Below are 25,259 nucleotides of genomic sequence, written 5' to 3'. Positions count from 1 at the left end.
ACGTCTCTTAATTGAACATGATTGACTGAAAGCAGGGTAAATGTTTAACATTTCAAAAGCAGATGAGCAAAATAGTCATTTCTAACATAAATAATATAATACAGCTTGCTCTGCCAAAACAATTAGTTATTTTTTCAAAAAGTACTACAAATCCTGCAGATTTTTTGGGCTGTGAGATTTAAAAAAAAAAAAAATCTGCTTATTTTCACAGAAGCAGGATTAAATCCGACTGCCAACTCTCCGCTTTCTGAGAGAACTGGAGAGATGTGTTGACCCAATAGTTGCAGGGGTCGTGCCAGCTCAGGGAGTGTTAACCTGCAACCCAGAATGTGTTCCTACCTCTCTGCTATCCAGTGCCAGGGCTGCTCTCATCACCTCCCACTCAGGGCTAGGCAGCGAATCTGAGATCTCCTCACCTGACACCAAAAAAACCTATCAACCCCAGGCTCTCCTTGACAGATGAGTTTAACACGGGAATTCAATCATAAGAAATTCGAGAACAGCAATCGGGAAGCACTGGATTTCATATAAGTGAGATGTCATATTTTTCAGGTTGTAAATTCAACATGTGAGGCCTTTTTGACTTCAGTGGGTTCAATTTTTCTTTTATTTTCCAGTTGGAGTCGAAAATTTTACAAACAAAACAATCAGCGCCGACTAAAAAAAATGTGCTGGGAGGTTTGGGTGCATAGATTTCTGGATGTTGTAGCCATCCACCCACAAACGTGGACAAGTCGCCAGTCTATCACAAGACTAACAGAGAGACAGAATCATTCACACCTACAGCAAATTTGGATCAACGATGAATCTAACAAGCATGTCTTGTTGGACTGGGAGCAGCAATGAGTTCCCTGAGAGAACCCGGAATTGATTGTTCCAGAATTAGTCTACTGATGTGACTCGACTACTGGACTCTCGTGAATAGCTACATTTCCTATGCACAAAATTTACATCGCATTGACCCACATGAATCCTTGCACAAGCTGCAGAAATAACTTGTAAATCCCCACACCCACAGCAACTCATTGTACAGCTGTGAATATCTGTGGAGGCATTGGGTTTCAGATTCTTCAGATGATTAAACCGTGGAAACAAACTGACAAGGGGAAAGATGATCCGAAAAAAAGAAAAAAAGATCTAAGGCTGAAGATGACGGAGTGAACATCTGCTTCTGGATGATACCGCCTCAGTTCTCTGAAGGGTTTGTGTGAAGGTATCACACATAAACCTGATATTAGGCCCATTTTTAAGCCCTTGAGGTGTTTTTACTCAAGAACATGATCACTTTGTTTTCTGCCTGTGGTGGTAAATAAAGACAAGTTTCCATGCCAGCAGAGATCTGCTGACACCCAGCTCATAATGAAACCTTTTTAGTCAGGATAAACTGCAGAGACTGTAGTTTTTCATTCAGCTGGGTGGCAAAGCGCCAAGGGGCATAGAAGAGATAGATCCTGAACTCTCAGCTTCGGACACTGTGGGGTTCCCTTGGCTGACATTCCTTTTCAGTTTTGCATGGTGGTCAGGGACATTGGCATGAGATTAGAACATTAGGGTAGTGAACCCAAACTTTAAAGAGAGGAACAGAGTGTTTTACAAACAGTTAAACAGTTAAGTTAGTCCATCGTAGTCATGAAGAAGCAGACCAGCTTTTTACCCTTGTTGGAATTGTGATGGGAATTTTATTCAGTCTGTGTTTTGCAGACTGGGAGAATGAATATGACAATGTTTCTTAATATTTTTTCAGAGATGTCGCAGGAGCATGTGGCGCAGGACCACTGCGACATAACATCACTCTCTAATAATCAAAGCAAGCATGGTACATCTATACTCATCACCATGGATTATCCAATATACAGTGCCCGGGTCATTACTCATAGAAAGTAATGCACTGTTTGTTTGTTTTTAAAGGTACAGTAAGTTTTTTTTGTTTTTGTTTTTTTAGATTAAGCAGAAAAAAATAACATTGTACTATACATTGCTTAGTGTGTAATTATGTCTTCCAACAAACTGATACACACTCGCACACTTAGAAATTATATATTAAAACAGAGGGCACTGAGGAGTGCTACCAACTACTCACCTGAGCTCCTATACAAGATGGTGCAGTCTACACTCTGGGCCCAGTAGCTTTACCCGCATACTGTAAGTGTGGGAGGCCTCAGCGACGAGGGCTAACTTCCTGACAGATAGAGATAAAACTAACTCCAAACAAAAACAAAGAGTAGGTTTAATAATAAAATAAAAATAAAACAGGTGAATCTTTGAAGGCATTAACCAGGATCCAGCACAATCCAAACAAAAATGGGTGTCAACACACAGGTTCACAGATCTCAACCACTCTGGGATTCCACATATAGTACAATTTGTTTGACTAACATAAAGATCAAAGCTAAAACAAAAGGCAGTGAAATAAACATGAATGTGTATAAGGTTGTTTTGGGTATGTTAAATTATGTATTTCAGCTACATACCATAAACACCAGAGAGAGAAGCCACAGGTGCCTCGCATCAGGCCCTAGTTTGAGATTTGTTTGGGAAGGAGTTAGAACTCAGGGTGCGTTCATGAAAGCGTGTTCGTGGTAATGCATTCTCCACCACAAACATCACAAACAACAAGTACTGAAAACAAGCCAGTGGGTGTGTCTGTATGGGTTTTTCTTTTCTTGGTTTTCCAAGTTGGGATATAGTCTTTTTTGAAGTCCTCATCTTAGGAATAGTTACTGGTAAATATTAGTAAGTCCAACAGAGGGGGGATGTTACTGCTTTCCATGCAGCTCAGATTCCACTTAACTCAAACTCTGGACCAATGATCATGTTCATAAATCAGTTCTGTCTGAAGAGGTAAAGTTGTGTACAAAATACTCATATAGGCTCTGATCAACTGGAAAAAAGGCTAATGGCATCATAATAGTTTTTATTCTGTTTAAAGAATGAAATCTGAAGTAACTTATTTCGAGAAATTAACCTGGGTTATTTGTCTCTTGTGTTTCAAACAGCACAAGAACTGACTGCTTTGCTGTATTAAAGAACCGTACCGACTCAGTGACATGTGGAGGTGGTAAATTTAAACCGTTTGCATTGTTTTCTGTTTTTGTTCAGTTGTGCAAGCTGCAGGCCTTTATGGGCTTTAGTCAGGATGGCTTTTACTGCACTCAGACCCCACTGAGAGCTTAACAGCATGTATGAGAGTAGTGATAGCGCATTCAGGTAGAGGAAAGCAGCCTCATTAGAGCAGCAGTAAGTAGAAACAATGCATTCCTGCAGAGTGAGGTAAAGATAAACCAAGCAAGCAATATCAAGCTTGAGAAAAAAATTAAAATACCCTCAAAGAATCGAGAAAATATATAAATGTTCTATAAAATATGAAATCAGAAATATCAGTTCAGTGAACATCTCATAAAACTAGAACATTTTGTAGCTCAGGTTTGGTCTCCACCAGCCACTAAAAACAACATTCATGATATTTCTATGACAGAACCAAACCAAGAAGAGGACTAGAAATATCCTAAGAATGCATATACAAGCCATTCTTACCCCCAGGTGCAATAATGATGCTTTGTTGCGTCAGTTATTTGATTCACCACCAGCTGTGGCGATATTTGCTCCCTGGAGAATATGGTCTTGCCTTAGAGATCTAAGAAGTCCGTGTTTGGAGGTCGGAAGGATGGTAAGTTGCTGGTTTACCTCCCAAAAGGCCATTGTTTGTGGCACGTTAGGACCAAGGTGTTTTGCAGAATTCTTTGCTTTTTTACTGCATATTATTTTTCTTTCCACCCACTTGCTTTTAGTCGCTGGTTAGGTTTACAAATGAAAACCACTTGGTTAAATATTGCATTTTTTGGTAAAAAGGCCACAGTTAAGTCATGGCAGCTGCCCAAGCATTAGCTAGATACGAAGCAACTGAGAACTAGCACGAATACTCAAGAGATATCTCATGGACTAACGTGATTAGTCAAAAAAGATGTGCATTATGGGAAATTATGAGATATTTTCAGTCAAATTTAATGGAAATAATGGGCACACAACAAACTGAAAAAATGTTCTCCAGATTCATTTATTGCTTAAGCTGTTAGTTGTGGCAGCACAGACACATGTGATCAATGTAATGACGGACCCAAGGTGTTACAGCGTGCTTCCTTACAGTTGTGTGTTCCATGCATGGCAGCACATCACCCAGCTGCATCACAAATTCCTTATATAAAAAAGAACATCTAAACTCATCTTTATTAGCTTCAATAAGCCAGACCACAAATATCACACTGCTTGCTGTGGTCTGGACTCTCAGCAGGTATTTAGTTGGATTAGGGGTGTAATTAGTGGTGAATACCAAACTTATTTTGCAGGTAACTGGATCAGCCTTTAACAACCGAAGGATTTGTGGCATCTTGCTGATGGTGCACATTTTGTTCCAGATGTAAATCCAGAGGCAGAACATTATCTGTTATTATAATACATTTAGAAGATTGTATATTAACTGTCAGACTGTGTTCTCATGGAAAATTACATTTGTCTGAAAGGAGTCACTAGTGACGTGCGATGCCACTGATTTCCTGTCTGATCTGATACCAAGTAAAATTCCGTCTTGTATCGGCGATACTGATCCGATACAGATACTTTGTACAAAAACTCGATGTGCTTGGAAAATCTATTTTTAAAATTAGTGTATTTCAAACTCTGTCTTTATAATGAATACAAAACATTAGATTTCATCTTATTAAATATTTTGAGTTGTATTTTTATTTTTAGAGTGTACGCTGTATATTTTAAAGATACCTAGTCAATATAATGGCTTCAAATACTCTACAATTTAAACAAATACGAGTCTATATTTTTTTTAAAGCTGCGGTGAATTCCCATCATGTAAACATAGACACAAAACTCTAAGCCTGGACTAAGTCACTTTCCAAAATTCAGCAGTGTTACACTTCGCCAACAGCTCCACATTTTCTCCCTCCGTACCTGGATAGTGCCCGCCTGCAGCACCGAAGGACTCCACAAGCAACGTTTGATTCCCCCTTGCAGCACCTGTCGCTCTCCTCTTCAGTTCGCCTCATCATGAACTCATCATCATCATCATCATCTGTGTTATAATTTACTTTTGTTTGTGTTTGACAAGGTTTGTGTCACAAACTGCATCTTGGCTGTTTGTGGAGCTAAAGTAGGGCTACACATGACTCTGCTTACGATCGTACCAAACGTAGTGAGGAGGTAAAATTATTAACAAGATAATCGACCTCTGTTGGAGTAGTAACGGAAGAATCCATATTTTTGCAAAAAGCAAAAAAAGCCTTGTTAATGTCACAAACCATTGACAACACCCATTGACAATCTCACCGTCAAGAGATTGTTTAATGTTAGAAATCTCCTTGTCCATCCATCCAGTATTTTCAAACAGACTGATTTAGATTTTGGATGATGTCAAGATGAGTCATTACGCTGATGCTTTAAATGTTATGTCTCACCATGCTAAAAGCACAATCACTCAACAAAGTTCTACTTTGATGCCAAATCTGTACTACCCCGTTCATAATTAAATAATCACTAGATAGCAGTACCATCCACGTAAGGTGTGTTAAGGCTTAGAGTTAAGAATGTGGCTGGTTTAGGTGACGGGTAGATTTGTGCAAAAGTCCCTGTAGCTAGTCGGCATCACATGTGCCTAGAGACAAGCCAACAATCATCTGGGAATCACTGATCACCGTGGAAAATGCGTATTCCCCAACCAGCTGGCGAGTTTCACAGCGACTGCCATCATCTTCAACAACCACTAGCAGCGGGCTTGCAACCTGTGGATACCAGGAAGCCGCCAACAGGTCTCCAGATGTGTGTGATTCAGGAACTGAGCTGAACATTTTCACTGTGTTTCTTAACAGGAAGTTTATAGTCTTTAGCTTATTACAACTTTCAGCACCACTTATTAAAAGATTTATGTGTAGCCTATGCACATATTTGAGCTTGTATGTATACTTTTGAGCCAAACTTGTGAAGCCAATTTTTTCTTTTTTCTTTTTTTCATGGTTGCAGGTGGGATTACTCAGAAAGTTATGAACAGATTTGCACAAACAAAATTACCAGAGGTTCTCAGGCTGGTGGCCTGTCCTAACATGGCACTTAACCATCCAAGTCCAAGTGCATTTTTACACATTCTCTAACAAATCTAGATTTAGAAAAATCTAGTTTTTATGCATTTTGTGGCTTAGCTATGAAAGTGGTGACACACTCTCCTCTCACATATTTATCAAGAACAAAACAATTTTTACTGCAGCAGCTCTCATTGAGGAAGCATCGTAGATCCGTGCTGGGGAACACATGTGGACCGTGCCGAGTCCAGCTGAACTGCACCCGTGCCCATCTTTTCAAATAGTTCCGGGCATTGTTTGATTATCCTCGAGCAGACACAGCATGCAAAAATCACACGAGTATAACAAACTGGAGGCTCAGATGGACTGCAGAGCACCCAGTCACCCCAAAAGTTTATGTGCATCTGGAAATTTTTGAAAGGACAATAACTTAACGAAGGCATATAAAACTCAAATAGATAAAACTGGGAGGACTAATCTGGAACCAAGTCTGGTTTCATGTATGTTGAAGGAATGCTAGGCTCTTGGTAAATAGATGTGTTTAATAAAATCAGCAACCAGCAAACTTTGGGCTCAGATAGCACCAATAATAAGAAGAAGTGTACTTAGTGGAGGGGTATTAATCAGCTCAAGCATTACAGTTTTGTCCACGTGCTTCCTTACAACCTAATTTAGCTTTATTTCCTCAGTTTAAATATCCATAGTATCTACAGCCGGCATCTCTCAAAGGCAGCAGTACAGTCTGAAATCAGATAAACCTTGTTCTGTCTGCTCTGACTGACTGATTTACACCAGTTCAACAGTCTGTCACATTCACAATATTAAAAATACAAAAACATCCTTCTCCTTGCAGAAGAAAGTGGACTGCAAAACTGCTCAGTTCAGAAAAGAAATCCATCACCTTCCATCCAGTTATGACAACTAGCGTGCAGAGAGGCTGTGGGCAGCTGTGGGAGGAAAAGGAGAACTGCTGCTCTCCATCTGAAGTGAAGCCATATGGGATCCAGGACAAATGGGAGAAAGTTAATGGGGTTTTGAGCAGGCACTAAATGTAACAGTGCTCCTTGAACTTTTACGACGACCTCCGGCAGGCTGGACATAATAAACCCAAATGACTTTACAGCCTGGGTCAGTTATTAGGACCTGCTTGGGTTACAGTCATGAGGCCTGTGGCGAGACGACCTGCTGCTGAGCGATATTTCTGATTCAGCAGAGTGAGGAGATGGAAAATCACCTCAGTAGCTTTTTTTAATATGCAAGAGTGAGTGATGGCTGCAGGAAATAACGTGAACTAAATTTACTTTAAAAAGAAAAGAAAAGAAAGGTGGCAGTAACAGACACGGTGCAACAGGAAAGGAAGCAGGAATTCACACCTTCAGCAGTGTTTTCATGCAAGTGCAGTTTCATTTCAAAAATGTTCAAAGAAATCATTTAAAAAAACCTTGAAAAAAAGACTGTTACAGAGAAAGACGATTATTATGATGTTTTTATCACGTGTTCCTGGATGTTTGGGTCCCAGCATAATAAACTCATTTATGTTAATCGATTTTTATAATGTGGGAAGGTTACAAAGAGAAACATTTCAGCCTTATGTCTTGATACTGGATTAATGCTGACACCCACTTGCATTAAAATTGTATATGTCAGCACACTGCATGACCAGGTTTTCCACTCCTAGCCACGTTCTCTCATCATGCTGCCATCATCTTTTAAATAAAAATTCATGACAATAAATGTCCTTTTTCCATGTGACAGGGAGGTTTTACAAGTATGAATCCCTGTGGATTAAAAAATCAGGCCCGAAAGAATAAAACTGTTCTTTCTGCAGACTTAAGAAAAACACACCAAGGTGACCTTATATTGGCGTGTTGCAATTTCCAGTGACATCGATCACATTCCCAAATCATTTAAGTTCACCCTTCAGCATCATTTTTAAACATACAAGTTAACTGTTGCATATTTTAACCCAGCAGTTTTCAAAGGTTTTGGCCCAAAGGACACAAAATATCAATATCAAAATATGAGTACACTTGTATTCATATCCATCTAAAATAGACACCACATTATCTAACATGGCTTCAGTCTGAAGGCTGTACTTCTGACAGCTAGTTTGTGGCATGATGTCTGCACTGTGAACACTACTGTACGCTGACAATTGTCTCCCTTTCTGAAATAATTGTTTCTAGAGGGGATTTTTGGTGCCTCTTTAGCTTGCTTTGCAGATTGGTGGCATTAGCTGATGATGACAGATGGATGCTGTCCAGGTAATGCCACAGGACAGGCAGCGAGCGCATGTGCAGTTTTTCCTCCTCTTTTCTTTAAGCGGTGGATTTTCTGGTGGTGAACCTCTTTTTCCTTCTGAACCTCCACATCTCCAAATTGGTACTCACAAAGTACTGATAATGAACCTTATCAAAGTTTTTTTCTGAAACCTATCTGAATCACTTCATACTTAAGTAAAACCAAAGAAGACAAATCAGAGTCTCCTGAAAAACAGGTCTGTATTCTGCTGTCCTGCCTCATTGTGCACTCAGTATTTCTACACCTAGTGTGTCACAGCACCAACAGTGAGGCGCATCCTTTGTATATATCTCAGACATCAACAGCATCTGACAAAACACCCGTATTTGATGTGACAGACTGGGAGCAGGTTGGTCATGCTGGGTGGCTACACCTTACTCAGCTCTCTTCATAGATCCACACACTCATTAAAAAGCTATTTCGAGCAGCTCAGTCTGAGACTTCTTAACCTTTTCAATCAGTCGTCACTTTTCTGATTTCCCACCCAGATTTTTTATGGCACATACTTTTTTGGGGAGTTTATGTGGACTGGCTCGCTTTTGGAGTCTGCCTCAAGTGGACATTAGAAAAACTGCAGTTTCTGGCACTTATGAACCAGCAATCTAATTTCTCTAACCTTTGGGTCCCTTTGAGTCTGTAAAGTAACTACAAAGTATCTGATGAATAAAATGGGGTTAAATGAACATCTATTCTTTCTGAAGTGCTGTAAAAATAAAACAAACCGGGAACACTCAACTAAGTTATTTCCCCCCCATGAACAAAAGCAAATAGCAGAACAGAACAAAGAAAGACATACGCACATAATGCAGGCACAGTTTTTCTCTCACATGAAAAAAGGCCGTTTGCATTGAGTCAACATTTAAAGTCTGTCTGATCTAAACGGCTGCAGAGCCCTCGCACTGTTGAGCTTCCACTCAAAGTAAAAAGCGGTGCAAACACGCCCTCTTTTGACCACGAACCTCCATCTACAGCAGCACCTCAGATTTGAGCTTTTTTTCAGCTGTGGGCAGGAACAGCATGGATTTGCTGCTCCTCAGAGACTTCAGACTTTTGGGGGGTTTCTGATTGTTGCAGGGGGGGGGGGCTGTTCCATCCTCTGGATGTGTACCATTTATTGCATTGCAAAAGTCTGGGTCCTCTATATCTGAGATGTCAGTCAATGCCTCCGATGGACTCTTCATCCCATCCGTCCTGGATCATTTGTAGGGCAAGGTCCACAGGGATCCTAGCTGGCCTCATGGCAGCCATATTACTTTAGATATTAAAAATAAACATCAGAAAGGACAGTGTTTGAAATGCACAGAAAACTATAAATCATGTATGTTACTGTGTAAAAACGAATTCCTGATCCATCAGAAGTGTAAGTGGGACAGTCAGAGTTGCTAAGAATTAAAGTTTCATAGAAGATCCCATAGGAACTGCTTGGGGTCATTTCTGACCCACTTGTGGAAGAGTGGGGTAGTGATACAAAAACTGCATTTTTTTTAATTAACGAAAAAATAAATAAAAATGCAAATGGCCTCATGTTACAAACATATTTTATGAGGAATACCTGGAATATGAATATATTACAACTTTTCATTTTAAAGATGTTGAAGAAGAACAACCTGTGGGGTCATTTGACCCCACATGTCTACGGGTTAAAGAAAAGAAAGATGAACTGAAACTTCCGTTTTCATCGTCGCTAATCTTGAAGCCATGAGATAACATGTCGCCTCACTGTCCCTGTAGCCCACAAGACACAGGATGGTGTAGTTAGAGGACACCTGGTGGACAGATGGAGAACGGAAGTAAATCCAAGTAACTGCAGGGCTTCAGAGAAACGAGGGTGCTGGAAAGCTGAAATGTGGGTGAAAACAGGACGAGGCAGGAGCAACACCTCACCGAGCGCCACTGTTGTACTTTGTTTTACAGCTTCAAACGGTGTCATGAGGAGCTGCATTTATGTTTATAGTTTTTTTTTTTAAATTCCCTATCCATGTGCGTTCCACAATACAGTCACAGATACATAGCGGCAGACAGATGTCATCGGGAAAAGCAGCTGCTTGAAAGCACTCAAACTAAATTTAAAAGCAGGTGTCAGTCGCAGCCCTACAGGCCGGTGATGGAGGGAAGACGCTGCAATTTTCTTTTCTTTTTTTTTTCTTTAAGGAGTCTTATTGAAGTCAGATGATTCAAATATAACTCGTAGGCATCTCCTTCACATTCCCCATGAGTCTCAGGGGATAAAGTTAGCCCCTGAAGAAACCAAAGCCTCGAGGGCCCCGGCAGGCTGGAGGCAGAGCTCAGAGCACCATACAAGGAGTGTGAGGGCATCTGAGGGAGGGTGGGGCGTGTTTGCAACCAGTGAGATAAATCATTAAAGTCTCAATGGAGTGTTTAACTGATTGATGGCTGTGCATGACTCTTATTTTTAATCAAATTTACCCTTATTTAAATTTACTTCACTCTTTTTTTATGAATTTTTTTTTAATGCAACAACAGTCATGTCAAGGCACTTTAAAATATCCTATAAAGTTAGAGAGGAAACCTGAATGATCAGACAATTTGAGATGAGGAAGGACTTTGTGTTTAATAAGAAGAGTTCTCTTAATATTTTTTAAATACACTCAAAACAGTACTGATCATTATCAAACTTTACCGTCACATTAAAAACATGACAAACAAGGTATTTTGTGCTGGTACACCTAAAAACACCCATCAAATTGCTCTTACTTAATTGCAGCAAATGCTGGATGAAAATTTGAGTGGCCAAAAACTGCAATTCTTCTAATGTCCACTTGAGGCAGACTCCAAAAGCGAGCCAGTGCATTTAAACTCCCAGGTTATAACTTTACAGCAGAAATAAAAACATTGACCGTTTTATAATAAATAAATAAGTAAAATGAAATAAAGAACCTCTCCCTGAGTAATGTCAGCAAGACTTTAAATTAGAGTTTTGGCTGCTTTGATTGACAGTGTAAATGTTTATGCAAAACACTTTTTTAAATGTGTTACAGTTAAATTTCAGCATTATTAAGGATTGTTCCAAGTAGCTAGTGGGTGCTGTTGTCTGTTCAGCTGCATTAAAAGACTCTACAGAGAATGGCTCAGTTTCTCCAGGATGTACATTTCACTTCTCAGTAGTTACACATTTAATATCAAATAATGTCATATTATAAAAAGCTATCTACACAACATGCCTTCTTGTCTCAATATTGTCTGATCATTGTGGCGGCTACATCCCTTCTACATCCCTGCAACCCATAAAGCAGTTTATGTTTCCAGGTCATAAAAACATTAGAAATACTGAAAAAAACAGATACAATGTCAATAAATTAACTCACTGGTTTAATTTATTGGTTGCTTCAGAGATGGACTGCTGGGCCTTTGTGTGATGAAACAAAGATGGACTGTTGCTAGAGGAACAGTTGTTGCCATAATTTGCAGGTTGGTGGATGGGGGTCTTCCTTGGGACAACAGCTGCTCTCTAATAACACTGAGGAAGAAAGGAACTCCACCACTTACATACTGACAAGGCTCAGCTGTTAAATGGAAATAATTCCAGACTCATGCAGTTGGTTGAGATAGTGCTGCTAGTGTTTAATGCTGTCAAGAAGGTCTGCTCTAGAAATCCATATTTCACACTTTTGTCTTATAAGCCTTGGTGCTGAATGCAGAAATCTAGATCTTTGATGCTGTTTTTCTTTCACTGTTTGACCCTTATGGTTATTTAAATGTAACATTTCTCCTCAATTTAGCTTCACAAAAGATTTGAATCACATCAGAAAATGAGGTGATTCAAAACGATCCAACAAATGTCTGAAGAAGTTCAAAACGTTCAAGGACAAAGACAGAAAACAAATTGCTGGTACTGATGGACCTGATGCTGGAAATCTAAACACTCAACAAATAAACTGCAGCTAATATAAACCAAAACCTCTTCCCATTATTATTTTTTTAAATAAAAAACTGTGCTCATACAATTACAGTGCACCATGAAAATATGATAGATGCATTAATGGTTCATAAATTACACAACAGAGAGCAACGGTTGCATTTAGCAGCACTGGTGAGAAATCTAAAAACCAAACTTAGGTGTCCTATTCTGACTGTACGGAATCTGAATTATTCCACAACTTATTTCATAAAAACAATAAAATACAACCTCATAGCAATTAAAACTTCATAGATTTATGAAGAAAAAGCTCAAATCTTTGGTAAAAATCAGATTGTGCAGATTAGTTACCATTTGAACCAAGATTTATTTGATCATGTATAGAGTAGGCTTGTTTTAAGAATTCATTTTAATTTGAGGACATTTAGGTTGGATAACAAAGATAAGACATAAAGGTGGGAATCAGAGTTTCTTCCTGGCATCATGGTAAAAGCTTTAAAACAGATTCAGACAAAGATTTAAACTTCAGCCTCTACAGTGATCCTGTAAATATGATGATGATGAAAGTTGGGCAAAAAAAAGACAAAAACAGCATGATTGTCTCTGACACGTGATTTTATTGTGTATAATGAACATTGTGTGCGATTGTTTCCCCGACTGTGTGGAGTTGAAGACTTGGTGTTGTTGTGTGAACCTTCCCCTCCCTCCAGACTACGACAAAGTGCAAAATAACAACCCTCAGGTAAATTCAACTCCCCGCCTCTCAGATTTGCTAACCTGCTCTTCAGACCTGTGTGACATAAAGCAAACGCGCTCTTCCACCAGCACAAATAGGACACATGGAGTTCATGTAAACAGAAAAACAAAGCAGAGCAGCGAAACATTTAGGAGGCCTCGAACATCTTCTTCCTGTCAGCTTTGTCCTCAATGTTCTTACGCCAGTCACCCACCGCTTCTGTAGGCTGCAGAGGACAGGAAGCAGCGAGTTAGTCCAAACAAATCGGGAATTTAGACATCTTAGTTTTATTAAAAAGAGAGGTGATTGAACTTAATCAGCTGATTTCTGCACTTTGACAGCTGACACATGGAAAACCAGCCCTTACATGCCTTACATGTGACTTTATGTTTCTAGAAGTAGAAAAATTCTGTAATACTGTAAAGACTGACTGATGAAATAATTGACAGGAATTAAGTTTTTTGAAAAAGCAGTCTTTATTATGCTACTCCTAATAATTTTTAAAAAAAAAATATTAATTTCCTGAATGAGTTTTACTTTGCATCACAAACTGTGAGATTTATTCAAGTTTTTCAGGAAAAAAAACACACAAAAGATGCAGAAGTCTCCAAAACGTCCTCCAAAAACTTGTGGACCAAATATGATTCAGTTGTTAATTACAGATTTAAGAGAAATTAAGAAAAAAATGCTTTTTAATTTCATCTGTGAGCAAATGTGTGGGATACAAGGCTCCAGTGCTAGTTTCTGATCAGAAGTCCAAAAATGTTCTCTTCCAGATTGCCACCAAGTTTCCCTGGGTGTGCATATTATTTTTGGCTGTGTAAAAATTGATTTATGTTTGAAATCTGCAATATAATCTCAGCCTGGAATTCAAAGGCCACGGTGTATCGTCTAACCGCGTGACGCTTTAACGTCCAAGTCACCAACTATTTTTTTGTGCACGTCAGAATTATTTTGTCATGAATGCCAAAACTTTGGAGAACATTATATATAATATTCTGATAGTGTAAGGTCATCACATTGATGATAAGCTGCTTCATAGATATTAAAACAGGTTTACTGGCACCACATCAGTAAACTCAGTAATGTAAAGAAAGAATAAAAATCCATCACTGCTGGAACTAAAAGTGCAAACATGTCGATTTATCCTGACAAAACCACCCTCTGTCTGTGAACTCACCTCCTCCTTGACCTCTTTCTTGACCTGCTTCAGGTTGGCCCTCAGGTCCATGGTCACCTTGTGTTTGGAGCCCAGCAGAGCCTGCAGCATGGTGTCAGCAGACATACGCACTTTCTTCAGGGCAGGCTTCTTCACTCCTATCAGGTCCACAACTTTGATCTTCAGGTCTTCAATCTATGCACAGAAAGAAAGTGTTATATTTACCCTTCTTTACTTTTTAGAGGCCACTCTAATCCTGTTATGCTCCCAGAGGAAGATTACCTCTTTGTCAGCCTTTTGCACCTTGGCTTCGGCATCGTACCGCTCTTCATCGATCTTGTCGATGACGGCGTGAAGCTTCTTGCAGAGTTCCTGTTGATGCATAAAGAAACCCCAGAAGATGATCTTCCCACAGCTTTAGAGTTATACGGCCTTCCCTTTTTATATCAAAAGTGCTGTTAAAGTAACAAAACCAGTGAGTAAATCATTTGTTTCAAGCTCATATAAAGTTTTAAACTACTTTTGCTTCTAAAAGTACACAAGACGGGAAGAGACATGCAAGTTACCGCATTGCTAGCCATGCCGATCAAAGCAGCTAGGTGCTAAAGGATGTACATTCCTCTGGCAGAGGAGTGCTAATGTTAGCAGGTCACTCGGTGCTTCACTTAACACTTTCAGGTAATTTATGTTTATGATGAATTACAGCAGCAAAGGTCAGGCTAGCTTCTCATTTCATTAGCATCCTTTAAGTGTCCAGTTTCCATGCTGCATTATGGTGGCACTTAAATGCCAAAATAATAATAACAGTCATGTTTCTACTCAAAACAACAACATAATGAAATAAATACAGTAATAAACAGCATAAATTAATTAATTAAATGAATAGGCTATTATAGTAGCTGATTGTTTCCTGAACTACTAAAAGAAACATTTTATTCTTTTTTATTCTTTCTTTTTTCTCGGATAAACCCTGATGTCTCTCTCACCATCAGGGCGGCCTGGTCTCCGCTCATGTCTGGAGGAGAACAGTGCTCGGCCATGTAGGCCTGTTTGGCCGTCTCGGTGTCCTTTTTCTCCTGCTCGATCCAGTTCATAGCAATCTGCAGGATCAAGCTCTGCAGGACAGAAATCATCATCAACCAGTCTCGTGTTTAATGGTCTGCACTCAAACATACTCAGCAGCAGAAGAACTCAATTTTTTTTCATAATCCTTATTTACCTTGAGATGATGCCTGCGGCTGGAAGTCATCTTTTTCCTGTTTGAGAGGAAGTTGTGATCATTAATAGTTGTAAAGGTTACATTTTTCTAATTCACATCTTTTTTGGATCCAGATATTAAACATTTAAAGGGAGCATCTTTAAAAGGAGGCAGATTTCGGTGCATATATAAATGAGGTATAGTGTGCATCAATCAGACAGGATGTTCTTCGCACTTACTCAGACATCTTGGCGGTTTTTCGGGTTCACAACCTGCAGTAAGACAAACATAAAACTGAGTGACTGGAGGAAACGTTGAGGTCTTTCTGAGCCCTGCTGAACACCAGAGATGTTCAGATAATCAGTGTGAGGTTCTCTGAGATCAGCATGTTCTGCTGCTGTGATGGAGATGGATAGACGGGAATATTTGTGCCGTAACGCGATCTGAGGCCACAGCTGAAGAGCAGCGACGTCAACTGAACTAAACTGGGCTGGCCGGGATCGTGTGTCACGTCTCTGCGGTTTACACGTGATCGAGTGAAGGATTAATTTGAAAAAATCTCCAGTGGAATATCATTAACTAACATGACATCATGAACTAGCTGACAGTAGCTAACCTTTAGTAACTATCCATAGTGTCTCTGAGGCACTCTGATAGCATGTCTTCATGACCAATTAATGTCACTTTTTGATTAGAAGATTAGGTTAGACATCTTTTTTTGTTTGTTTGTTTAGGCAGGGTATATATACATATATAAGATTAATTAATGATTCAAGTGTTGTTCAGTTTTTAACTTTATACATAAACATTTTCAGGGAACCAGAAAATATTTACCAAACCAGAATCAGATTTTTGTAATTCCAGGCCTTCTGATCAGCTCATATTTCTGTTGTACGCACATCCAAAAAGTTAATGAACAATTTGAGGCAAAACAGCTGAAATCAGGTCTTTGACAAGACTGAGGCAGAGCAGCTGAACACGTCATATAAATTTAGGTTTGACAGAAAAAGGTCAAATGTCACCAACAAATGTAAAGAAGCCACTTGGATTGAGTGAGGAACAGTCAGAGCTGTAATCCTGCTTTAAATCATGTCTTTTCAAAACACAGTCGTTTTGAGACGTGGCTGCATGCAGCATCTTTTTATTCTATCTGATAAAATAGAAGATGCTGCTCTCAGAGAAGCTCAAAGATGCTGGAGATATTAGAAAAAGAAAAAAGATAAAGTAAGGAAGATTTCTCACCTATTGAGAGGAGGAAGAAGAGGACAGGACACACTTGGTGGAAGAAAAGGAGACACTGCCAAAGCCACAGACAGTGAAAAATGGAATAGGTATATATGGTGGTTTGCGATGCCTCAGCAAATTGCCCAGATCCTCTTTATGGAAATGGATTCCCAGGCAGACCAATAGGCCTGCGAGCTCCTGAAATACACCCGGCCCAGCCCTGCTCTGCAAAACGCCCTCCCTGTGAGAACCCTTCATGCCTCCATGCTGTGTTTGTGTATATGGAATAAACTTAAAGGAGAATGAACAGAACACGTTTTATGTCTTCAGAAGGCTTCGGACAGATTTAATATATGTTTTGATCTTTAACTCAAAAGGAGCATTTTAAGCCCTGCAGCATCACAACAAATGGAAATCTTCAGCTTTCCTGTAAAACCCAACGTTAAATTATTATGTGTTTCCTTCTTTACTGTTTTATGTCTTTTGTTTAATTATTTAATTTGAATTTTTCTATGAAAAGTGGCCAAAATTTCAAATAACGAGGACAGTGTATGTGTTTTAAAGTTTAGGCTGCAGATTCCTCTAAACACCCGGGTTTACAAAACAAGTGTCTATTATTGGCTCCGAATGATGTCATTAAGCTTGGCTAGCCCTAACAGGGTCATCACAAAGTTCTCCCTTTGACCAAATAAGCACCGCCCACCTGCTGATCAAAGCTTTTGTTTGAGATTCACAGCTACTCAGAAGAAAGTTCCTAAAATGAGGGGCTACACCAAGCCCAGCTTAATTTAAAGAAGGATTATTTTGAGCCACAAATTACACAAAGCTACGCTAACATAGTTTAAAAATAAAAACATGGAAATGCTTCCAACATGTGAACATTTCTGCAACATGATTTTTTTACTTGCAACAGGGTAAGATGAACTTACTTTAATAATCTCAATAGTCTAAAGTTTAAACTGTTTGGAATCAGATGTTTTTTCTTTACATGTAGAAACTGTTTGAAAACTAGAAAGACGAGAAGGTTGAATCGTTGCTTCTTTGTGTGGAAAATATCTAAAAAGGATTTTTTTTTTGCTTGCTCTCTGAAAACATGATGTTTTGGGTTCAACAGCAAAAACTGCTTGAACTTTTGTAAATGTTATTGTGCATTTAGAAATGTAATTACTTTTTTAAAAGAAGTATCATTTATATAGGTTTCATTGTTTGCTCTCTTAACTATCAGTTTTATAGTTTTTATGCTGCAGACTGGAAAAGTCATGTCGGAGAATCTCTTCTCTCAGCTGAAAATGAGTTTTCCTCTTTCAGAACGAGCTCAGGTCCTCTAAATGTTTTTTTTCTAATAAATTTGTCAAAAATCGAATTTCTTTAAGGTGTCAGTGTGAAAATGTTAAGGAATCAATTTGAAGGGCATTAAACTGTTACTAAGTGGATACAAGTAGCAACAAATTAATCCTTATTTCAAAACTTTTATTGCTAACGATTCCATGAAAAGCTGTACATTTTGAACTGACGTTTCTCTGCCAGATGTTTCAACTGCAGACGAAGTTAAATTCACTTTGTTTTGGTTCAGTCTCTCTGACGCGCAGGGGTGACAGCGTGACAAAAACAGCCAAAAAATCATCAAGAAACTGTCTGAACTTTTGTCCCTGAGGGTCCAGACGAGACCCAGAGACACCTTCAGTCACTCAGACCTCAGTCTTAAACGCCCCCGCCGACCTCCACCATCTCCGCCGATCCAGGCGGCTTTTAGGAGCTCTCGAACATCTTCTTCCTGTCGGCTTTGTCCTCGATGTTTTTACGCCAGTCGCCAACGTCTGCAGGCTGGAAAGAATGAGGAGAACTCGTCAACACCTCAAACTGAGACCAAACATTTTATATTTTTTATATTTTATGCTTGAACCTATAACGTTTAACCTCCTTGGTTGAAGTAACTGAAAAAAAGCAAAATATGTTCAAACAATAAAAACTAAACTGATCTGGAAACTAAATGAAACTAAACTGACTTCAAAATAAAATTAAAAAACAAACAAAATAAATAAATAAAACTAATTAGAAAATCCAAAACTATAATAACAGAGCCATAACCATTTACACTTGTGCCTGAGGCTTGCCTGACTCAATGCAGTCTTCTCCCAAATGATAGCTGTGCATAGATGAAAACATGTGCAACAAATAAAAATGAAAATAAATAAATGTAGTTTAAGAGAAACACTAACTTGTACAATATTTGAATGTTTAGGCCTCTATGTTTTAATTTTCCTCTCTATAACGGTTCGCATGTCATGCCTAACTTCACTGCTGATGATCATTTTTTATGTGCATTGTAAAACTGTCGTTTTATTTATTTATTTCATTTTGTGTAGCAGAAATCTGATTTACAGTTTTAGAGAAGAGAGAGAAATCATTTAAATTTAGAGAATAATTAAATTATTTTATTCAAATAATGAGATCACTCGAGATCCACTGTATCGAGCTGCTGGGCCAAACGTGACGCGTGATAATGACGGAGAGAAGCTCTGCAAACCTGCTGAATCAGCGTTCACCTCAGATTAGTTCCTAACACGTGGCTACGCTCTGTTTCTTTCGATGAATTCGGTCCAGTGAGTTAAACTGAATCCTGAAGTTGTTGCAGTAGGACACAGTGATGATGAAACAAGCCGATTTCCTTGCTGTGAAAGCCTCGTGTCTCACCTCCTCTTTCACCTCCTTCTTGACCTGCTTCAGGTTGGCCCTCAGGTCCATGGTCACCTTGTGTTTGGAGCCCAGCAGAGCCTGCAGCATGGCGTCTGCAGACATGCGCACTTTCTTCAGGGCAGGCTTCTTCACACCGGCCAGCTCAATCACCTTCAGCTTCAGATCCTCAATCTGGAGGTCGAGAATCGTTCGTTAAAAGCTGGAAAAGCAGCCAGTCAGATCCGCAGGTACTCCGGCTTCCTCCCACACTCCAAAGACATCCAGGTTTCTAAGCTGCTGTGAACCGTTCACGTGAGTGTGAATGGTTGTGTGTCTCTCTGTGATGGCCTGCCAACCTGTCCTGGTTGTAACTATCACCTATGAAAACTGGGACAGACGTCTGCCCCCTACAGTCCTGAACTGATTTAGCAGCTAGGAATATAAAAACCATTTTAAACACATGAAACATGTTCCAGCAGCACACAGTTAACTGAGTTTCAGACTTTTATGAAAATCAAAAATGCCCTCATATCAAACCTACGCCTCCTTTTTCCTTCCAGCTCTTTCATACTTATCCAGCTGCCTCTCAACATGCATTATAATAGTTCCAATTCATACTTTTTGATTAAAAAAGACCTGCTGACTGTCGACACAGTCGTCACTCAGTAGTGTTAGAGCCTCTGATTCTGATATTTAGCACTGAAATCTACACCTACCCAGTCGAGAACGATCAAAGGAACTAGATCTGGAAATAAAGCATGCACACACGATGACATTAAGATTAAAAACATCTAAAAGTAAAGTGAGTTTTCCATAATCTCGCTCAAACTCTCACCTCTTTGTCGGCTTTCTGCACTTTGATCTCGGTGTCGTATCTCGACTCGTCGATCTTGTCAATGGCGGCGTGGAGCTTCTTGCAGGCGTCCTTTTAAAGTGCAGAACGAACGCTTTTCATTAGCAGTCAGCATGGATGTTCACTTTGGAGGTATTTATCTGAATTCCTCTATTTTATATATATTTCATGTTTATTTCTCTTTTACCTCATAGATGTGGTTTCTAGCTAAAACATGAATTTGTAAGAAATAAATGGTTGGCATCAGTACATTGCATTAAAATACTTTTATTTTGAAAATTATGAATTTCAGCTAAATGTAAAATAAGGTCACATAACTGCTTAGAAAATATTCATAGCTTTTTAATCACGGACATGTAATGGAATGTAAGATTTAACCAGCTCATAACACAAATGTTTCACCTTCCTCTGATGTCCTAAACTCAACTTTTTGCAACCTGCTCCACTACAATGAGGAAAACGCCCCGATGTTTTCTTGTGGTCATAAGAAAGTGTAAGCATATGACACAGTTTCGTTCTAACCGTAAGGGCAGCCAGGTCTCCGCTGAGGTCAGAAGGTGGGCAGTTCTCAGCCAAGTAGGCCTCCTTCGCTGCTGCGATGTCTGTCTTCTCCTGCTCGAGCCAGTTGGCGGCGATGTGCAGCATCAAACTCTGCAGGAAGACGAAAACATGCAAAGTGAAGAGAGAGCCTCCAAAAATTCAAAGGTTTTAGAAAACAAAAGGTTTAAGCCTCACCTTCAGATGATGCCTGCGGCTGGACGTCATTTTCTTTCCCCTGTGAGACAGAGATTAGAAAATTACCTTCAGAGCTGAAATGACCGACTGTAATTTTTCTGCATTTTGGTAATTCAGTTCCTTATTTTACGCAACACCTTTCTATGTCTACAAAATCTGCTTCTGCGCGAAGCTATAGATGTCATGGATCGCTGACCCAGGGTTGGGGGTTTGTTTTGAGTTTTCTTTAGCTTTTAATTGTGATCATCTTTGTCACATTATTCGGTGCTGGTTTCAGTTCCAAGTGCGAGCAGCTGACCTAGAGTTTGTCTTAGAGCTGTTTGTGTTCTGGTTTCACATGTTCTGGTGGTACTGCAGCATTTCTTGGTTTCAGACTGGTTTATTTGTCCCTCGTTTTTTCCGCTTCGCTTGTGTTTCTGTGTCAAGCTCATATGTCTTTGTCCAGGTCTCACTGTTAGGTAGTTCCTGTTTTATTTTGATAGTTCCTTGTCCTGTGTGTGTCATGTTCAGTTGGCTTGTTCCCTCGTTATCCTCTGTGTGTATTTATTGTCTCAGTCGTCCCTTCCCTTTTGTCATGTTCTCCCTTAAGCTGTGTGCCTCGTGTGTTTCGTGGCTAATTTCTGAGGTTCTGCAATAAAGCTGCTTTTGGAGTTTACATTTTGTCTGTGGAGTTCTGTGTTTTGGTCCTAAACCCGTCTGCCACACAGCAAACCTGACAATACAAATCCACCTGTCAGCACCTCTCACTCCCACTGATAAGTGCTTCATGTGCAATCATCTTAAAGAAGGTGAACCAGAAGCAGGAGTAAGAAAAGAAGAAGAAGATGGGGGAGAGACAAAAGGAGGTAAAGAAGAAGAGGAAGGAGAAGGAGGAAAAACACAGAAGAAGGCTTGGAAAAAAGGTGGAAGGCAAGCAAATAAGGAGAAAATGAAAAAAGTAAAATTGTACTCACTCAGTCATTTTGGCTGTTTGTGATCTTCACACCCTGCAGAGACAGAAAACACTCGTTAGTCAAATGCGAGGAGTGAAAAGTAACAGAACCTTGACTCTGCCTGACTCACAGCTCAGCTGGACACACCTGTTATTGATTGGGTGCCCTTTGACCTCCAGCGAGAAACACGATGCGCTTTACTATCATGGAAAATCACACTGCCACAAACCAGCTAATTTTGGACAGGAGGGGTCAGGCACCCAGGAGCGCTCGACAGTTGTCCCCTCTGAAGACATTTCTGCCTGGAATTTAAGTTGTTGGAGCGAGCCAACGATCTGAGCACTAAATGTCACCGGCAGATGAACCGAGTGTGGCAGCGAGTGCACAGTGAGAGCAGCTAACAGATTTCAACATCCTGCAGCCATGCCAGGCACCAAAGTGTGTGCCCAGGTCACCATCTGGAGAATGAGGCTTTTTTAAAAATAAAGTCTGCATCCATCATCAAAATACAAATCCTCACTTTCACAGCCCAACCTAAAAGACACAAACTGAGTCCTGTGAGCTAAGAGTCACTAATTTAGCTCAAAGATGCATAGAAAGACTCAAATCATTTAGGACTGATTATAGAAAAACACACATTCCTTAAACTTGGTCAGCAGAACGTGCAGGAAACGACTCTTCTTCACCTCTAAATAAAACCATTTTCTCAATTTTTTTCATGATGGTATGATCTATATGATCTATCTGGATTTGATGTGATCTCTAAATGATTTGAGGAATGGCAGGTCTATAATATCCAAAAACTCCAACCAACTCTGTGTGCAGATTTAAGCTAAAGTGGTAAAACAAACGCATCTTCGAACATTGCTTCAAGCCTCAAATCTTGACAGTTTCGTCAACAGCGTGCAAGCTGCAAAGCAAACATCAATAAAAGCTCTGCAACACCAAAATCCACATTTAACCCGTCTGCATGTCCAGTATCGTCCGCTGTCTGAATAGCCATCGTAAGTGTCAGCTCCAGCTAACTGCTCCTTCTCTCTCTCTCTAAACACAACATCAGAGGTCAGAGGTCACAGCTGCAGCAACATCTTTAAAAACAAAAAAATTAGTCCTTCGTGCTTAAAAAGCCTCTCCAGAATGCCCGGACCCCCCACCTCTTGAGCAGCCCTCCCTGTATTGTTCCCTGACAGTGAGTGAAGCTATAGGAGAAATTCTCACCTACTAAGCAAGACGAGGAAGAAGAACAGGGAGGGAGACACAGCTAAGTCTCAAACAGTAAAGATTAAACAGAGTATATAGGCTATAAAGTGCTGGCTCAGCAGGAAAGCCAGCCCTTTTTATGGTAGCAGAGCTACTTCAGACCAGTGGGTCATCAGGCTCCAGAAATACCACGAGGAACCTCATAAATTTCTACTGGAGGAAGTCGCCTCCCTGGATGAGAGGCTGGACGGGAGGCTGGACAGACGCTATCAGGTTCCCACCCGCAGAGGCCAGCGGAGGGACGAAGCAATTGTCACACAACAGTCAAACGGAGTGGCTGACGTAATTCAATCTCACTGATTCCCACTGAGCTCTGAGAACAGCATTTGAAGCTGTTAGACACAATCAAGTTCAGCTGTCGTTAAAATGAGGCTTCAGCACCAAGTTACTCTTCACGCACATGACATCACTGATGTCCTGTCCAGGGTTAAGGTTAAGGGTTAAGTGTAGGGGTGAGGGGGAGAGGGAGGGTGAATTAAATTCACCCCTTTTTAAAATGTTAATGCCGAAATGAAAGTACAACTGTATGTCAAAGGTAACATCCTGTAATTTCAGCAAATGTCCCTATAAACTGTGGGATTGTTGCAACAAAAAGAACCATCACCCTCGATGGGCCACCAGTGACGTGGTGAACGTTAAGAGGCTAAACACAAAATCAAACCATAAAAACTGACAGCCAGTACAACTTAAAATCAGCTCTTTGAGCAAAGGGGGCCGTGGATTTTGTTCCACACCCTTGGTAGAGTCAGTGTGCCAAATACAGAGCAATCAAAAACAGAAAAACTACAACAAAACTAAATCTGACAAAATGGCATCAAACAAAGTCTGACTTAAGAAGACAGTTTAATACTGATGAGTTTTATGTGCTTGAAGCCATAATGCTGATGGTCATTTTGAAATTTGGACATATATTTTGTAAAATTTTTAAAAAGTCATAAATAAAAATCTAATATTTAAATGAAACAAATTAACGTGTAAATGTAAGTTAAAATGTATAAATGAAGCAAAACAACTAATTTGGCATCATTTTGGCTTTTTCCTCTTTGCTTACAGACGGAAATCGAAAGAAAATTTCCTTCCTTCAGTTTTTGGTGGATTACATTACAAATAAAAAAAAGAATTATATAAGCCATATTATTATCCTAACAGTGAAATAATGTTTGATGGTTTGATATTTATGTTTACCACATATAGATGCAACACCAGTATAATACTGATGTACTACACTGTGCTACTACCTATAATAAGCACATTAATAAGCACTAATATTTCAATACGAATGTACTAAATGTTCGATTTTGTTTTGACTATCCAAATATTAGTATTTGAGGGTTTTTTTAAAATGCACATTAAGTTTGAAATTCATCACACCAGGTCGCTGCCTATGAGAGGGAATCAGGAAAGTGAAAGTAAGACAGGGAATGTAACTTGACCAATCATCGTTTTGTTTCTGGTCTTTATGTTCTGTTTCTATCACTGAATGCATTAACGATGACTTATTGTTATTATTGTTGATTTATTGTTAATAGAAGCTGAAAACAGTCTGATTGACTGCATTCTTCCTTAGAACTTTAAATCAAAAGAGAAACACTTGAAAGTTTAGAAAAAATCAATTTCTGATGTTTAACACAACCGTTGTTAGCTGTTCCCCTCTCAGCCATGACATTCACAAATGGAAAGATATCTAAACATCTAAACATACCCGATAAACTATGTTGAGAAATCCCTACTTAATTTATACGAGTTATTTAACATAAAAACTGTGAATATTGTAAGGAATGAAGACAAATTGAATGCAGTGATTAAACAAAGAGTGATGAAGGTCAAAAGAGTAACAGCACTCACCATTTGTAGAACTCTGTGTGGCTGCAGCTTTATTGGTGATCAAATATGATTTGATTACAAACAATTGATCAATAACTTCCAGGTATGACGAAAAAAAAGTTGAGTCTTGAGTCAGATAGCTGAGTCTTCTAGGACTCAAACTAAAAAGAGAAGATGTAAAAGAAGAAAACGGAGCCAGCAAATAAAGGACGAAAGGGCTCTCTACTGACATCTGGTGGTTCAACATCAGCACAACACATCTCAGTTTCTAACTGCCTATTTGGAAATGTAAGTTATGTTAAAGTCATCTTACACCTGGAAAGAAGCTTCTCCTGCTTTAGATTTCTGATTGAACCTGATTGAACTCAGGAGTAAGTGAATATACAACAGCCCGTATAAATTAG

At 39.5% G+C, this 25,259-nt stretch overlaps 2 protein-coding genes across 3 annotated transcripts; both read right to left on the bottom strand.

Moving 5' to 3' along the window:
- Positions 1–12,855: 12,855 nt before the first annotated feature.
- On the bottom strand, positions 12,856–16,687 carry tnni2a.4 (troponin I type 2a (skeletal, fast), tandem duplicate 4). The gene is made up of 7 exons (XM_082542677.1): positions 16,594–16,687; positions 15,591–15,623; positions 15,373–15,409; positions 15,140–15,268; positions 14,436–14,525; positions 14,175–14,348; positions 12,856–13,220 (listed from the first exon to the last, which is right to left on the bottom strand). Exons 2-7 carry the CDS (start codon positions 15,596–15,598, stop codon positions 13,143–13,145), a joined length of 516 nt encoding a protein of 171 aa, XP_082398803.1. The 5' UTR covers positions 15,599–15,623; positions 16,594–16,687; the 3' UTR covers positions 12,856–13,142.
- A 1,341-nt stretch (positions 16,688–18,028) lies between these two features.
- Positions 18,029–25,217, bottom strand: LOC309712087 (troponin I, fast skeletal muscle-like). Of its 2 annotated transcripts, none has more exons than XM_082542681.1 (7): positions 24,877–25,217; positions 21,793–21,825; positions 20,840–20,879; positions 20,627–20,755; positions 20,087–20,176; positions 19,270–19,443; positions 18,029–18,399 (listed from the first exon to the last, which is right to left on the bottom strand). In XM_082542681.1, exons 2-7 carry the CDS (start codon positions 21,798–21,800, stop codon positions 18,325–18,327), a joined length of 516 nt encoding a protein of 171 aa, XP_082398807.1. In that variant the 5' UTR covers positions 21,801–21,825; positions 24,877–25,217; the 3' UTR covers positions 18,029–18,324. The 2 variants fall into 2 exon arrangements, with proteins under 2 accessions (XP_082398807.1, XP_082398806.1); XM_082542680.1 differs by lacking the exon at positions 24,877–25,217 and adding an exon at positions 22,990–23,890.
- Positions 25,218–25,259: the final 42 nt, after the last annotated feature.

The sequence above is a fragment of the Aulonocara stuartgranti genome, assembly GCF_965226115.1.
Source record: "Aulonocara stuartgranti genome assembly, chromosome: 7".
Classification (NCBI taxonomy): Eukaryota; Metazoa; Chordata; class Actinopteri; order Cichliformes; family Cichlidae; genus Aulonocara; species Aulonocara stuartgranti.
The sequence above is the reverse complement of the archived record's forward strand: the minus strand, read 5'-3'. Positions and strand labels throughout refer to the sequence as shown.